Source organism: Gavia stellata, chromosome 2, assembly GCF_030936135.1.
Source record: "Gavia stellata isolate bGavSte3 chromosome 2, bGavSte3.hap2, whole genome shotgun sequence".
Classification (NCBI taxonomy): Eukaryota; Metazoa; Chordata; class Aves; order Gaviiformes; family Gaviidae; genus Gavia; species Gavia stellata.
In genome coordinates this window covers 46,429,704-46,447,996 of record NC_082595.1, presented here as the reverse complement: position 1 = coordinate 46,447,996, position 18,293 = coordinate 46,429,704, and the positions used below count along the sequence as shown (strand labels likewise).

General features: G+C 34.9%; 1 protein-coding gene across 3 annotated transcripts in view; it reads left to right on the top strand.

Annotated features, from left to right (window-relative positions):
- The window catches only part of VTA1 (vesicle trafficking 1), a 41,160-nt gene that overhangs the window by 11,983 nt on the left and 10,884 nt on the right, over positions 1 to 18,293 (top strand). For all 3 annotated transcript variants that reach the window (XM_059833451.1, XM_059833443.1, XM_059833439.1), the window contains exons 2-5: positions 1,415 to 1,509; positions 4,873 to 5,000; positions 5,651 to 5,726; positions 10,254 to 10,365. In XM_059833451.1, coding sequence (XP_059689434.1) covers positions 1,415 to 1,509; positions 4,873 to 5,000; positions 5,651 to 5,726; positions 10,254 to 10,365 — 411 coding nt within the window. The remainder of the gene's footprint in view (positions 1 to 1,414; positions 1,510 to 4,872; positions 5,001 to 5,650; positions 5,727 to 10,253; positions 10,366 to 18,293) is intronic.

The window sequence follows — 18,293 nt, the reverse complement described above, 5'->3', positions numbered from 1 at the left end:
AATGGTTGGGCAGCCCAACAGTTTTAACATTAAAAAATGTGTCAGCTTTGCAGTCCCAAATAAGGAATGTACACTTTGTCTGGTTTGAATAATCAGTTGTATATGAAATGTGAAATACTACTTTTAAAATCCAGAAAAATTAGTTAAGTTATGATGCTCACCAGCAGAACCTAGGTCAGTTTTGTAGAGAGAGATCTAATTTTATTAGACAGACTGATAATAGATGGAAAAGTCAGACAAGCTTTTGAGCATATAATGCTTTCTTCTGCAGCAAACATCAGGGTAAGTGCAGTTTGAAAACAACTGTGTTTTTATTTGTGTTTATTGAGATAATTTAGAGGGAAAAGGCTATCTCTAGTACTTGAAGAGATGCTTGGAAGGAGAGAGATGGTAAAGCTGTGAAGCAAGTAAGGATCACTTGCAGAACTGTCCTGCAGGAAGAAGGGCATTGGGGTATGCCATAATAACTAGCTCATGATAATATTTGGTAACGTTACAGCTTTTAGTTCTTAAGCTCTGCATTTGAAGGTGTTTTGTAGGACTCCCTTGAGGGTCAGGAGTGACAGTTAGTGGAATGGGTTTTTTGTGAAAAATGTTCTGCATTTCGTTAGTGAATGTTTCTGTCCATTTTCCCTTCTCTGTGTGTGTCAGTCCTAGTAAATAATAGTTGTTTGGTTTTACCCACAATTTCCTGAAGCATATCAAGTTCTGCCATGTGCATATCTAAAATTCATAGATTTTTGATAGTAAAAAGATAATTTTTAATCAGAAGTTGTTAATCATTCATTTTCAAGATCATATGAAAAATGGCAACTTTACTTGCTGGGAAAGTTTAATAAAGTCTGTCTTGTCTGATTTAAAGATCAGGTTTGTGTCTTGTGTCTTTTGATCATATGTATGCATATACATGGATATAATAGATACTTAATTCCATTTGCTAAAGTGAAGTTATAAAGCTAGCTAGTTCCTGCTATATGAAGTTCCATTTTTTAGAGATATCCATACATTCTATACATACATGTAAGTAATATGAAAATTATTCATGTATAATTAGGAATAAACATAGACTTGAAGTTCCTGTTTGAGAGAGTTGCAAATAAGGATGGTGATTATTTACAAAAGCACTTAATACTGCATCATAGTCATAAAAGCATCAGTCTGAAATCAGCAGAAATACTCATTGAGAAAAATAAAGCATAAATCTTAGAAAAATATCTCCTACTATCTCTGCAAGACTGAACTTAATCTAGATTTTGCTGTCATTGCTCACTAATACTGTAGTAGTATGTTGTTAAACCGCAAGATGAGATTGTCTTTTCAGATGTGTTAGGGGGGCATTGCTTTGTTTGCTTATGGGTTTTGCCTTAATCACTTCTGATTTTTTTTTTGTGTGTGTGTTTTATCTCCTTTAAAGGTCGTTTGTATGCAATGCAAACAGGGATGAAGATTGATAGTAAAACCCCAGAATGCCGTAAATTTTTATCCAAACTTATGGATCAGTTGGAAGCTGTAAGTAGAATTTATTGCTCTTCTCTAAAATGATTCATGATGTTACTTTAATTTTTATCTAAGCTTTTGCAAATACTCTTTCCTCTGTCATCCGTCATTGATGCAACTATTCTGTATGCAGGCATACTGTATGAGTTTAAGTTGTATATAATAAATTGGGAGAAGGATTGAAAAGAGATAAAACTATATGTGTATGTATGTTTATATGTAGGTATGCATGCACAAATATAACTGAAATTTCATGCGGCAGACATTTGCCTTAAGGTTTTTTCTAGACAACACAAATTACAATACTTTATTCATACATATTCTCATGAGAAGTCATAATTCATTATGAAATAAATACAGGCGTTCTAGAAGACTTTTTCTATTTATTTGTCTTTGATTCCTTGAAGTTTGTGAGAATTATTTTCACTGCTGTAGGACTGGCTAGCTTAGTCCTTGATGCTTTTGAAATTTTTGATCTAAACTGTTGTACCCAGGGATTTTTTTAAAACGTTCTCTAAAAGATAAAGATACTTTTGATCGTATCCCCTGTTAGAGATTGGGGATCTTACACTATGAATTTTTGTAAGCACAGTCTTACCTGTGTGGGTAAGAGATAGCGAAGCCACACTCTTTTGAGGGGTCCTGATAGTATTAAGAAGCAAACAACCTTAAATAGAACAGAGTTAAACAAAGAAAGGTAAAGTCATTGTACAGATGGTCAGTTTAAGTTCCAGGAGCTGTTTATGTTCATGTGCTGTAGTTTTCAGTAGTCCTGGAGGAAGCAGTGTGTGGATTTTAAGGTTTAAGTGCTCATTTGGAACCAGAAAGTAATGTTGAAAAGTAAAGCAGCGGTTCTTTTTGTGTTCAGTATTAATGACTCCATCCAAAATCTAGCCATAGCAATGCCTGAAGAGTTTGTGCGAAACTAGTGCAACAGCCTTCAGTTCTTCAGGAAAAAAAAAGCCAACATGAACCATTTCTCCTTTATTCGTACCTTGTGCTTCTTGCTATGTTTTATCTCTGATTTTTTAGCAATGGAAAATCCAGTGTGCAGTGACTTCTTGCTGTGTTATTTCATCAAATTTTAACATCTTTAACGGGTCTGATTTTCATGCTCAAAAGGGAAGAGAGGTGGCAGGAGAGATGAGATTAAAACTCCAAAAGATTTTCCTCTTCATTCCTGAAGAATTGTTAAAAGTTATTCCATCCGTTGTGGTACTGCAGCAGCTAATCTGCATGGAGTATTCAGTTACCCCTTTTGTTTCAAATTTGGAAAGACTAGAAAACAAGCAAAAACCCATGGTTTCATCTTTCAGTTGCTGGTAAGATTGTCTGTGTGACAGCTGACACTCAGGTATTGAAGTTCTTTCTGCGTAACCAAGTGGTGGCAGGATGGAGAGAGCACTTCTAAGCAGATCTAACACAGCATTTTTGGGGCTAGGAAGCATGGGTATATTGAGAAGTTGGACGTTTGCGGTAATTCAGTAGCAGCCATTTTCAGTCTGCCCTTAGCCAGCAGGGGACACAAAGGGGTGCTGCAACTCTATGCTAAATGTTTTTCACCACTTTCTGTGTGTTGCCACAACTGATTATTTTAGAGGTTAAGACAGAAGCTTACAAACAATCCTGAACTTTATAGTAGCAAAGAATAAAACAGTGTAGATGTACCTGGAAATTACCAGATGTGCTCCTTGCAAGAAACTTCATAATATTCCAAATATGTGAATTAATTAAATACAGTGATTTTGTATCCAAATTACCTGTTTCTGTCAGAAATATTGGTTTTTTGTGGGTGTGTGGGGTTTTTTTTTGTGGTTTTTTTGTTGTTGTTGTTGGTTTGTTTTGGTTTTTTTTTTTATGGTTGGACTTGATGATCTTGCAGGTCTTTTCCAACCTTAGTGATTCTGTGATTTTTACATATGATTTTGTTGTTTTGCTTTTCCAATAGGTAACTGTTTCATTTAAATGTTTTTAGTAAACTTAAACCAAATTTATTGATTTTTAGGGTCAAATTATGAATCATCGTTTAAAACATCAGTACTGCTGTACTGAATCACAGATTATGTGAAGGGTAATTTAAAAAATAAACAACTTCTGATTAGCTTTACTATTTTTAGAAGCATATGTAACTGTCATTTGTGCATTTGAAATTATCTCCATTGAACATCAGATCAAGTATAGTAAAAAGTTATTTTCTGAGTGTAAGGTGTGTATATATAGGCTGGTGAAATATATATATAAACAAATTATTTTCTTCCTCAGTTAACTTCAGTGTTTCGTTTCAGTTAAATATCTTGCAAATTACATATTGTGGTACACTCATAAGAAAAACAATTACACTTTGTAAAACAAATACTTGTTGAGTAAGAGTTTGACAAAAGTCTTCAAATTTGATGTTCTGTTTGGAAAGTTTATATTTCACTACTGAAATAAGTAAGTTTTCTGGCAACATTCTATGTATTAAAATGTTGGCAGCAATCTAAAAAATATGGAAATGCAGCCTGCATGATTAAATTTTCTTCACATGCACAGTCAAAAATAACTACCATTCAGAGATTGGTTTTAGATCTTTTGGCAAAATAAAGGCTGCAGGTTAGTATCAAGCAGTGTTCCTGTTTTTGTTCTCTAAGGATAACCTGAGATTTCCTTATGTGCGAACAGTAAGCCTATTCAGAAGCTGTAAATCCACCTGTTGTAACTGTTAGAGGGTTATTTGCTTTACTGATTTTTATTAGGAAACCTGAGGATTCTTGTACTCTAACGTCTTTGAAAAGAGGTCTTTGAATTGCAGCACTGCTTACACTGAAAATTCCAGTAAATCCATAGGTCACTAGACCAGTCAAGGTAGGGCTCAGGCGCTTTGAAAGGTGTAGTGAACTGCAGTGAAATAACCGTACAAGAGAGAAGATACACGATCACTCTGACAGAGAGTACCTTTATAAAGCATGCATTACTTTATCAGTTGAACTGTGTTGAATCCTGACACAGGCTTCAGAGTGCCTGGTCTTTTGGATAGTAAGGGGAAAAATATCTGTAGCTATTCCTTCACAATACTGTAGTTGTGTTTATTTTTAATGTTTTTGTTTGTTTGTTTGGTCTGGGGTTTTTTAAAGTATTTTGTGATTGAAGATGGTATTCAGAGCTACTTATTCGTAATATTTCTCCCTCAAAAAGAATGTGCTTTCTCTTTAGCATGCTACTTTTAGTGTTTGTTATGTTAGAAGCTGGAGATTTGTAAAATAATTGTATGTTGTTTCTTTTTTAAATTGTACTTGGCTTTTTCTAAGTCAGCAGCTTTTTCTTGTGTTTGAATTAGATTGCAGAATTGCTAGGGTCTAATAAGGTAATGGATGTATTTTTTTCAACTACTTTCAGATGAAAAAGCAATTTGGTGATAATGAAGCAATTACTCAGGAAATTGTTGGTTCTGCTCATGTGGAGAACTATGCTTTGAAGATGTTTTTGTATGCAGACAATGAAGACAGAGCTGGGCAATTTCATAAGTAGGTGAAAATCTTTGGTTTTGTTATTTGAATTAAGGTATTGGTCAGGAAATTTGAATATCCTAACTCTCTTTAATTTGACTGGAAACAAAAACTGTGCTTTAATGCATTCATTTCTCTTTCAGAAAACTTAATTTGTTACTATTCTTACGTCTCTATCTTCACACGTAAACTGGTATCCTTCTTGTGTTCTTTAAGAGGTTGCTCACCTACTGGCAACCCCAGGCTAATACTGAGCTTGGCATCAAGCATGTTATAGTTTTTACTGTCCAGTGATATTAAAATAGTTGTGATGATACATTATGTGGTTTTATTTATAGTAATTACTGCAGCATGGTGATGACTTTGCTAGTTTTTTTCTAAGATAATATGGGATGTCCTATATTGAACATTCCAACCTAGAAACTCAGTGCAGAACAGATGACCAGCTTTAAAAAATACTGAAAACTTTCTGCATAGTAGTCAGGAGACTAGCTAATACACTGCTAAATTTAACATTGTGAAGTAAGTTCTGTAACATTGGTTTAAAAGAAAAAAAATTGGTGATGATTGGCTTGAAATAAGCCAGTATGATCTAAAATGCCAACTTCTAAAATGTGATCCTGAGAGACTGACATTAACAAGTTAGTGAAATGTTTTCTTTTTTACAGAAACATGATAAAGTCCTTTTATACTGCAAGTCTTCTGATAGACGTTCTAACAGTATTTGGGGAGCTCTCTGAAGAGGTAAGTGTTAGGGGTATCAGTGTATTATTTGATTGCTTTTCCTAGCACAGGTGCAAATTACTGTATTAGTTCTGTAAAGTTGTTTTTATGATTTGTGAATATGAACTTCAAAGAACGTAAGTTCTGATTGTGTAATCAAATCCATGTTAGTAAGTAATAAGGAATTGTGCTAAGTATTTCAAATAAATTATATGTGAAATATTAGATAACTGTTATCTGTTAGAAGATCCTTCATGACTTAAGTATCAGTTAGAAATGCAAAGTCTGATTATTACTGTGGGACACATAGCATTACACTGAGCAAGTAGGAATGATTATAAGGACAAATGATGCAAGATTCCTGGCTTTTTCCAGCTTCATTTTTTCACCCTGCAAGCAAGAACTTAAGTGCTAGTAACTGAGGTGGACTTGTGTACAGTTTTAGTTAGAACAGATGTTTGTGGTTTTGCAACAAACCCCACTTTTAAAAGGTGGTATGTTAAGTTGGAAGAATATGAATTTACTTCATAAAAAACGGCTTGCTATCTGGCCACTAGGACATGAATGTTTTAATTCAAAAAATTATCTACTGAAGTAACTAACACGGTGCTCTTTATGACAGGTATTTTTTTAATCAAACAAGCATTCCAGAATTGGCTGAACAAGATCATGATTACTTTTATTAAGGCACACCAGAATAATCTCTTGGTCTGTTTTAAAACAGACTTTTCTATTAGGTGCATAGTCAGCTGCTCTCTGTTATTCATACCCCTCAGAAGAATTCATCTCAGATCTAGAGGAGCAGGTACTCTTAGTAAAGTGGTCCTTGTTCTGAAAATTTAAATTGATGTTTCCTTGCTAAATTAACTGAATGAGAAGCTCATTTTGAAAATGTCATGGTATAGTTGATAACTTCTGGCAAAGAAAAAAAAAATAGAGAAAGCTGCTACTGACTCATGAAGACAAGTTTTAAAGATTGTTAAAGGAGGGTTGAAATACCTGGAAAAATAAATAAGAAATAGCAACGACGCTAAACAGTCTAAGACAGAATCAGCAAGTCCTGATCACGAAAGTGCTGAATACGTCTCAGGACACCTAAATCCACACGGGTAATCTACAAATATTTTTTTCTCACATGCTTGAGTGTTACAGGCGTCCATGCTTACACTAGTAAAAGTGCCTTAGAAACCAAAAGTTCTGCTGCTTTGCAGACCCATAACAAGCCCGTGGTTGTGTTGGACCCAAACTATTCCATGCCCTGCTTGGAATTCACAGACTTGACATCCTGTATGTAAATTACCAATCTGATAAGTGTGCCTAACATGCAGGCATATTTGTTCAGTTTAAAATGCAGTTGCTGTGGCTACTTTCATTTTTAGATATTAGGAGGAAGGTAAAAGAATGGTTTTGATAGTGGTGCACTTCTTGTATGCTATGACATATATGAATGTAAGTATAGCTATTAAAGATAGGTCTTGCACAAGAACATTTGGCTAGGTGTTCTTGCAAGATTCTTGCATCTTCCATAGCCTGACACTATACCAATCTACAATTTTCATCTATCAAGAGGCGCAAGTAAGATTGCTCTTTCATGTGTTCTCTTAAAACTGGCTGCTACGTACCCTGACATCCTTTACAATAGCAAATAATAATGGTTCCTAGAGCCAGAGAGTGAACACACTTTGAATTGGACTGAAAAGACAATCATCTTAGACTGAAGGAATCCAGTGTGCAGAACAGTGCACTGACTGATTTGGTGACTCCTCAGAGGTCCTGAAGCAATCCTTCTTGTAGATGGAAAAAGTTGTTATAAATGTCAATGTGGAGTGCTAGCAGTGGTATGTTTACTACTGAATGTGGGGTTTTTTGGTTGATGCTGAAAGGACAGAAGCACTTTGTAATTGGAAAGAAGCAGAATTATCTCATTTTGATTGTTTAATCAGTGAAGACTTTGTTAAAAGAAAGTGTACAAGAAATACAGTAAAAGGTTTGCACTTCCGGCTAGCATCATTACTTTTCAACAGTTTCCTTATCCAGTGTCACATGAAGGAATGATGAGACAAATGTGACATGTGACTGTCTTAGACTTTTGCAGAAGCTTTTGTTGGCCTGAAGTAAGCTCAGCCTGAAACCTGGTTATATAGTAAGACATCCAAGTTTTCTATCCATTCATATTATTCAGACCAGCTGTGTGTCCTTTCAGTATGTAATTGCCTTCATATGTATGGAATATTAACTATTAAAAGGCTTTTAAATCAACAGTAGAAGGCAGATACTTAACACCTAAAATCAGAACATGGGTATTGTAAATTATATGTATATTCTTAATTGGCAAGTGGTTGATTATTGGGTAGTATGAATGGATTGTGTCACAGGAAAGACTGCATGTTTCATATCTCAATATTAGAACTAGGCAAAAGGATTTTCTGGAAGGCATGTTTTACAAGACACAGCTTACGTCAGATCAATAAGAAGCTGTGTGATAGTAGTGTTATTTTCATTTACCTCAGTAGTAATCTTCATACAGTAGGACAGCCTTCCAAAAAGGGACAGCAGTGCATATTAAAAACAAACTAAAAGCAACAAAATTTAGGTTCTCAGTTCTGGAATGATAAGCTTTGCAGTTGGGATGCATAATGACACACATCAAACACTCTTTGTTCCCTTCTCCTCTCTCTGTCCAGTGTTTTGTGGGATTTTTTTGGCCCATTCTTAAATACACTTTCCCAGAGGTGCCACCAGCCTGGCTGAGGGGCTCAGCTATGTCCTGCAGTGGGTCTGCTGGAGCTGGCCATGTCCAGCACGGGGCAGCCCTGGCCTCTCCTCACAGACGCCACCCCTGCTGCCCCCCATTGCCAGCACCCAGGCATGGACACCCAATACAACAGCATCTACACACTTTATCAGGAAGTAATTGTGGTATTAGAACAGAAGGAGGATGTAAGGGCTGTTAAATCTTGTGTAATGGTCTTTTCTAAAAGTACCATACTCTAGATGTATATTTCTGCATTTTCTGGCTTCTAGTGTATTTGTGAATGATAAAAGAATTTCATCTATAACGCTACCTGGCCAGGAATGATTATTAAAAGAAACTATTTAACAGAAAGCCATGTTTTCCAATTGTACGTTTCCTTTCTGAGGTATAGCAAATGCACTTTAATAAATCTGTCATCAGGATACGTTTTTTTCTGGATAACATCTTATTTGCGAAAATGAGGACCATATTTTTCTCCTGGGCTGTGTGAGCATCCTGGTGGATAACAATGTATTAAATATGAGCAAGGGAGCTTGCTGGAGATTTCCATTATACTGTCACTCTTTACCCTGTTCTAAATGACAGTGCAGTAGACTTTGTGAAGTAAAATTTTTGATTTTATTTTATTAATTCCTGGATTAAAAAAACACTATTGTAAGAGTCCCAGGAGATACGAAGTGGCCAATTTCATTTCATGTTTTGACATATCAAAGTTGTACCTAAGAACAGTAAAGTATATTTCAAAAAATGAAATGGAAAATCTCAAAATGGTTGAGATTCTGACATTTATTTTAATCACTCATATTTTGTGAAAAGAAGAATTTATGAAAACCCAGGTGAAATGCTTTTCCTGAATTCCTTTTTCCCAGAAACTGAAAACAGTGAAAAATCATGCTGATTTTCTTTGAATACTGAAGTTACTACCACATTTTTTCAGTTTCAAACTGTTACCATGGAAATGGAATCAGAAAGGCCAGCAGCAGATTTGCTTCTCATTGCTATTGCTTCATATTGACACCATTTCAGAAGATGAGAGTTGGCAAAGAATTATGTTGACTGTCAATATAGTAGTTAATTTTTTTTGAGAGGTATTAATATTTTTTCTAATAACTGAACTATTACACTTGTCATTAGCAGTTTATTTGAAGTTATTATTATCATAACCACTTGCTTTGCAGGTAGTTTATGTATTGCTAAAGTCCTTCATCTGATTTTTAGCTATGTTGTGTAGATATTAAATCAAAATATTGTATGTCCTAGAATATCCCACGAACACCACATTAATCTGCAGCTAAAGGAGCCTTTCTGTATTCATGCTATTAAATACATTTTTAAAATTTAAAATAATGTAATTAGAAAAGATTTTATTTTGTTGATCAGGAGGAGTAGCATTTTAAGTTTCAGATATTTAAATCTAAAGTAAATAATCATGTACAATTATGGAGATAGGACATAAGTAGTAATCAGTACTTATGTACAGTATCACATCAGTAATTACCACTCAGTGCTCTGTCTTTCACACTAGATGGTCCTGGTGTAATTTATTTCCTTTTCCTGACATGCTGCGCTATTTGAAGATTTCCACATTTTCCTTTCATGTTGAGATCCTGTTAGAGTTTTAATTCACCGATTAATTTCACATGCGTTGTTTAACTTTAAAGGGGTGTCAAATGGTGGCAGAGAAAGCAGTTTAGTTTTATAATCTCAGGGTGGAAAACCTGCTTATATTTGTTTTGAATGCATTACTTCACAGAAGTGAGTGGTTAAAATGGCTGGCCTTTTCCCTTCCCCAGAACACCCAGCACAGGAAGTACGCCAGGTGGAAGGCAGCATACATTCATAACTGCTTGAAGAATGGAGAGACTCCTCAGCCTGGGCCTATTGGAATGGAAGGAGAGAGCTTCGGTATGTGTTTCCCTTTTCTTTTTAAAAGAGCAGAGGGCTGGGCCAAGACCAAAATGATGGTATGCACAGTTCTTCAGGGAGCACCCCGCAGGAAGCACAGCTTCCCTGTTTAATGTTCCATTCATGACAGGTTGCCTTCTGCTTTTTCTTTTCTGCTTCTCCTACTGTTATTTTTATTGGACCTTACTATTTGATTGGCTTATTTAATATTTTTATTTTCTTTCCTCTGTAGTGGAGATTATTATTTTGAATACAGTTACTCTCTAAGAAGGCATTGTCACCTTTGGACCAGAACCATGCATTTCTTAAATGTTTCCCACAGTCCTCCTTTTAAATCTGTTCTGTAAAGTTGTGATCCCTTTGCCAGTTTATCCTCTCTCAGAAGTTAAATAGGAGTTGAAAATGAATTGATCATAGATGAATTCAACTTCAAAGCAAATACCAGATTGTGAACCAACCCCTTCCTCCCCGTATAATAATGTGGTTTTCAAAACAAGTTTGTGGCCTACCCTTTTTAGATTGACTTTCCTGACACTTTCTCACTCATCCCCCTTTTCCTTGTGGTTTTTAGTTAGTCCCTGTGTTGTTTTGGCTACCTGACTTTCCTGTACAGGACTCCTTGAAGCTACCTCCTTAACTGTTAGATAAAAAGTGATGATTTCCAAGGACACCCACTTAGCAAAATGAATGTTTATCAGAACTGGTTGTTTTAAACCTCCCAAATTGTAACTTTTACTGTCTTCTATTTAATGCGCTCAGGCCTGGCTAAACTCTTCTGCTAATTTAGAAGTCCTAGCTCTTCAGAAAGAAAGGTTAGGGGCATCCAAACCTTTCTCATTTAGAGCTTTTTAAAAACAGACATCACCACTGTGAGCAGATGCAAGCTAGCCTCTCCATGAAGTAACAGAACACATACTAAGCAGACTCTCTCTTACCAGAGCGTATAGATCACATCCTAACCTATTCTGAGAAAGACATCTCCATTCTCCTATTTCATTATGTGTATTTTTACTAAAAATAACTAAAAATCAAACCAGAGCTGCCATATTATTTCTAAACTATATACTACCCTATTTCTAAAGTATAGATCCACAGACTTCACAGATATGTGCAAGTTTTTGTGAAGTCAAATGGGATCACGTACGAAACTTTTTTGTTAAACTGCTGAAACAGATTATAGTATTACTGTTCTGTGTATAAATGGAACATGCTTTTCAGTTATTGATAAAAGCACAATATATGCAAAATTATTAATTTCTGAAATATAACAAAATAGAAATAGTATGTAATTATTAAATTAACTTCAAAAATATTTTCACCCATTTTCTTTTCCATTGTTTGCTGGTTTTCTATGCTTAATGCTTTATGAATGTTTAATTCTTTTTGCATTTCACCAGTTGCTTTTGATAGCGATCAGTTTCATTAATAAGGGGTCTCTTTGTTTTCCTCCCCAGTCAGCGCAGAAGCTTGAAATACAAATTTTAAATATGAATCTCTTATGGAAATAGGATGTCTTTGGAATGGATATTTTCATTATGCAAATTAAAACAGATTATTTCTGCACAATGACAATAACCTCTATATATAATTCTTCACATACCTAATGAAACAACTAAGAACATTAAGTGATTTGAAATTTTCCTCTGATCTAGTATACGAGACTTTTTATCTTGAATAAATATCATTTAAGTTGATGTTCATTTATCTCTTAACTTAAGCTTGAATTTCGGAATACAAATTTTTCTAATGAAAAGGATCAATAAACAAATCTACAGTGCAAAAGGGATAAATCTAACTAGTAGAGTGTGGCTTGTATCTAACTTGCAGAGCCACCTCATAGAGGTGGCTACATAAAGTTTTATGTACATGTATATTTACACGTGCGCACACACACACATACATATACACACACAAGTATTTAATTGTTTGTTTCCATTCATTCATGCTTGGGGTCTGTACCTGGGTCTTCAGTGGATTTTGAAGTCTGAACCTGTAATTTCAAATGTTATGAATAGGCTTGTAATTTTCTGCACACTGGTTTTATTTTAAACATGTCAAAACATTAGAAAACTGGTTTCTTTTCTGGTTCTCAGTCTTTTCATCATGAAATCTTATATCTTGAAGCTTCTTTCCTGTTTATCTGTGAAGAAAGAGGAGGATGGGCATGACCTACTATTTATAGAAAGATTAAACTGGTGGTCTTTCCAGTAAGGTATAGCATCCTATTCCACTTGGCAGCCACTAGCTGATTGTTTAGCAGAAGTCAAATGTGCAGCAGAAGATAAAAAGTGACAAAGTAGCATGAATAAAAACTGTCTGGCTTGCCACCTTTATCAGACAGTGAGCAAAGTGTAAAGAAGTAGAAGATAGGCAGTCTTACTTCTTCCAAGCCCACCTTTGTTAGAAAGTAGTTTATTGCTTGTAGTATGAGAGTTTTCTATTGTCTTCCAAATATGAACTGGAGAAGATGGCATACAAGGTGAGGTTAAGTGGGTCTAAGGAGAGTTCTTGTTACTGTCTTAAACTATACCTAATGGGAGAACGTTGAGAAGATATAAGCCAGACTCTTCTTGGACATGCATAGTGATAGGACAACAGGCAAGGACACAGGTTGCAACAAGGAAAATGTGAATTAATTATTAGGAAAATACTTTCCATCATGTCTGTGGTCAGATATTGAAAATGGAGTCCAAGAGAGGTTATGGGATCTCCATCCTTGGAAATATTCGAAACCCAACTGGACACACAGTCTTGGGCAACTGGCTCTAGCTGACTGTGCTTGAACGGGGGGTTGGACTAGATAATCTCAAGAGGTCCCTTCCAACCTCAGCCGTTCTATGCCCAGAGCAGCATGATCTGTGTTAGCGCTGCTATGAGTGAGGAATTGGACCAGGTAACCTGCAAAGGATCCTTCAGCCTTTTTACGAATCTTGAAAAAATCATTCAGTTGTATATGGAAAAGAGAATCAATGGGTGGAAAAGGGAGAGAGCCAGATAAGAGTGCTTTTGAGGTTCAGATTTAGCCAAAAAAAGTCTGAAAAGTGGCTCTCCACAGTGTAAACTCTTGGCGTTTATATCTCCTGGCCACCATTACGTTAAAAAAAAATAAAAAAATAAAAAATCGTCACCATTTTTTTAATGAGAATGTGTACCAAACATCTATCCCTGTTTATTGTTAGCCTTTATTTTGTTAAAAGTAAACAAAAGTGTCTAAAAGCCTGGTTGCTAATTATAATTTCTTTGCCGTTTCCTGGATAAAATACTGTTTGGGTATTAATACTCTAGAAACACTACAACATAAGTGAATCCAAATATTTCTGAACAAATAACAAGTATGATACAATTTGATTTCCAAGCTACGGATTTATTCTTGTTATTATGTTTTCCTTACCTAAAGGTGCCCCTGCAGACTTAAACACTGGAATGGCTGTCTTACCCACTGAAATATGCTCCAATCTAGGCAAAGCTATATTTGAAGTGAAGCGTTAGCAAACTAATTTCTTCTTCAACATACAATCTTTTTCAAGGCAGTTTTCTTAACTGCTGGTGCAGCTGTAGCAAGAGAGACTTATGATGCAACTCCAGCTGCAAACATTACCACGTCTTTGTAAGTCAAATTACACCAGTTTGATAATTTAACGGAGAAGACAACATGTGAGAAAAAGTCTGTTGTTTTAGTGAATGTAATGAATAGCCCAGTTAAGTATTTCTAGCTTTAAATGACTGCTCTTTAGTGGTCTGGCTCGTAGTGTGGTAATGTTTACAAAGCTCACCTGATTATGTGAAATGAATTATGAATTCTAAACAATTGCAAAAACAGAATTTCTAAGCAAATATTACAGAGCTTTTGCTAAAAATCTGTGTATGCAGCTTGTGTAGAAGCAATAATTGTTCCTCAGCAGCAACGAATAGGCTCTTTCTTAATTTTATTAATGTAGAGGCAAAGGTAACTGACTTGTTCAAGGCTGCAAAAGAAACTGTTGTAGGAGAGAAAGTAAAATTCAGACATTACTCAAATCCTTACTCTTAATTGCAGGTCGTTACAAGCAGTAGTGTGAATTGGTGAAGACTGTTGCTTTCATTACCAACTTATGTCTACATGTAACTCAACTTAAAAGAGATGCAAATGCTGAGTGAGCCAAAATTTAACATCCTTATTGATAGGGAGCCTGCAATATCTGTAATTTGGCAATATCTTTTTATTTGTTGAATTGTATTTCATGTAATAAGAGAACTTCTCACACTTCTATTTTCTGAGCATTGAAATGAAAACTACTTTCTAATGTTTATTTTTGGAAATTAACTCTGTAGTGTAAGTGTCCATAATGCTTTACACAACCAAGATAACATTTTATGCAAATTAATTTTTATTAGAAGAATCAGTAAAAAAAGTGTTAATTCTTGCTTTATGCATTATAAGAAGAAAAGCAGCATTGTTTGAATGTACAACTGGACCTTCCCCATTCCTTTCTGCTTGCTCATTTTCTTCCTCCCCTTGCAAGTGGAAAAAGTCTGTTTAAACAGAGTGAAACTAGGTCTCTGTAGCTTGACAAATTACCATTTTTTTCCAAAGTGTTATTTTCTTTGTGATTCTTGAAAACCATATTGTAACTCTTGGAGATGTTTTTACAGTAACATAGGCATGCTTTATGCAATTCTGCTGTTGGATTTATGGATGCTTTTGTCAGGATGCCACCATGGAAACCTTTAAATGACATGCTTGATTTATTAATGCAGTTGGAATACAAGTCCTAGAGTACACATAAAGGTCACTTAGCAGTAGCTCTAGGTCATCCAGCAAGATTTTATAGTAATGGAAAAAAATTAAAAATGTAATTTCAAATATGAGAAAGTTCCTAAATGGTCATGGTATAGTCATAGTAAAATACATTAAAAGCCACCACTTTCATTGCAAATATATAGTATGTATTCTACATTTATAGTACAGAATTCCAGGAAACCTTTATAGTCCCAACTAGTAGAAAGAACAGTGTATGAAAAGTTGATGGATTTTTGAGTCCATTTCTCAATGTTGTAGCAAAAAATATACCTTTTTTTTTTTTAAAGCAGTGTTCCAGTAGAACCTTACATTGTGCATCTTCTAGCAACATCTCAAGCTAAAGAAAAACGGTGCAGCAGAATGAGAAAAAGAAAATGTTTTAAAATTAAAATTCATAGATTACCTTTTTAATTCTCTGGACTCCTTAAAAATAAAGATTTTTGCTAGTTATTTAGTGCTTTGGGCTGCTGAAGTTAAGTCATAATTGGTGCTTCCTTACACTAGACAAGGGAATGCCATTAAGCCTTGAGAATCCTCTATTTATATGAAAGTATCTTTGGATAGTTGGTTATGGGGCCAGGGGGTATCAGCCTTATTCCCCACAGTCTTGCCTTCAAAAAATAAATAATAATTTAAAAAACCTAAACAAACAAACAGATAGTCTGGGTATACTGTAGCTCTGAGGAAAATCTAAAGAGCACATGGATTCATTATGCTGGGATCCAAGCACAAAGGCTGATGAGGTTCCAAGACAAGGAACTCAGCTGGAGCTGAAACTGAATGTGAAACAATTGTGTCACTGTTTCACAGCCTAGTATTTCAGCATCCTTAAGCAAATTGCAAGGAACTTTAAATTGTAGGTTATTACCGCTTTATGAGAAATTAATTCTCTAATTTTTCTAGCATTCATTCCCATTCCCTGAAAAAGATTTGTTTTTCAATAATATTATGGATGTTCTAACCACAGAACTTAAAAACAGTTTGTTGACTTAAATGTCCTTTTCCAGCAGCCTGAAATCCTTTTATTTAGCACTACTGTTAAAACTCTTCACAGATACTGCAAGTGCATATCTCAAAATGGTTCTAATACTTTAATCTTTGATAAAGAATATTTTAAATATTTACTTTGCAGAAAGAATAGTTACAATGCTTTGATGACATTTGGGCACTTTAAACACCTAATAAGAGTTAATTTAAACAAAGCTACTTTTATGTTTAATACAGTTTAACATTTGCCAATTGCATAATGAGCAAATCAAACAGTTGAGCTTGATCTTTTGATACATATACCTGATTAAAAAGTATATTGCTCTTTTGTGCATTTGCCTCTTACAGGCAGTGTATTAAGGTTGGTCAGCACTTCTAGCACTTTTTTTGTTTGGTTGGTTTTGTTTGTTTATAACGTTGCCAGACTTCAACCATTTGAGTTCATACCTTCCGTGGCCAGTGTTGCCTACAGCATTGCACTTCTGCGGGAGTGACTAGAGAACTATACAGTGAGGAAGTTTGAAGCTGAAACTGGGAATATCTTGGAGAGAAGATTGGGTGGTAGTGCAAGACAGATACAAGTATGGGGCAAGGGGTTGCAGATATGGGATATGAAGTCCTGGTGCAGAGAAAGAGAAATCAGAATGGCATTGAAGAGCCAGGTGAGGGCAACAGGAAGCTGCAGGGAGCAGAATAAAGGAATAAATGGCATTAACAGTTTAAGCTTGGGCAAGAACTTACCAGTAATTTCTCATCATTGAAATACTAAGTACAATGAAAGCATGTTTTCTCCTACTCCCTCGTTCTCAAAAATGGCTTAATAATTTTTTACAACAGCTTGCCCAAAATACTAGCTTCAGGCAGACACCCAACATGGAAAATCCAATTTTATGGCTACAATTTGACCAAGCTATAAATAATTGATAACAGTGTTACAAGAAAACTTGAGCAGCCTTACCTTCAGACAGCATGAGTGTTGTGCATAACTATTTAATTAATCTTATGTAGAGTAAGTCTCCGGGATTTTGTTAAACTAAATTTTATTTTCTGAAACAGTTTTAAAATAATTTTTTTAGTTAACACCAAAAACACTGAAAAATATAGCACTCACCCAATGGCTTATTCCTATCATTACATTATTATTTAAAAGGTAGCATATCCAGTGTTTACTTCTGAATCTCACCTTTTTTTTTTCTTTTGGCCAGTTTTAATACGTTTAATTTTACTTCCATGCATGTTAGCCACATGATATTGCAGTATGAGTTACTAACAAAAAATACAGCAAAGGAAAAATCTGGTACCTTAAGATATCCTTTGCCTTCTAGAAATCTGCCAGATGTTTGTTTGTATACGCCAGAAATAGCTTCATAAAACCACAGCCTGAATTACTGGTTGCAGCAAGTGAAAGTAATTTTCACAAGAGTGACATACAAAAATTTTACTATGTTCTGTATTTTTATATTAAATTTTGCTAGCAGTGCTTGACACTCCTGACAGAACTTTGCTTCTAGGTTTCTTTGCTTTTTAATACTTTTAAATAAAGATTCTTCTTATTAGACTGTGTATTTGGGGAATTTGTGAATTTGTTTATTAGTACTTGGATGTTCTGAATGAAAGTGATGGTGAATGATTGGACTTGATGATCTTATAGGTCTTTTCCAACCTTAATGATTCTGTGAAAGTAAACTACTACAACTTTGCAATATAAAACAAAAATATATTCTTTAACTGTCTATTTATTAAAGTCCAGTAAAAATGTCCTAATGACAATACTGTTGATTATAGCCTTTTATTTTAGTAAATAGTCTTGTGAATTAGAAGATGTTTAGTCATTTTTAGTAAAGCTAGTACCTGAACTTTTTCTGGGAGGAAGAGGACCTTACATGGGAAAAAATTCTGATATTTGTAATATTAGACTGTTTAATTATTAAGCAATGGAGGTTTTTGCGTATCACATAATCTTGTATAGTTGAAGATCAGTGTGGATTTCATAAAGAAAAAACCTCTCTTTTGCCAGCTCTAGACACATGCAAGTTTTGTGCTCCCAAATTCATTTTGTTCCCTTTTAAGAAATGGCTGTTAACAAAGCCATTCCCAAAACTGTGCTCATTCCACCTGCCGTTATTGATACAGAAGAACACATACACAGTAAAAGAAAATT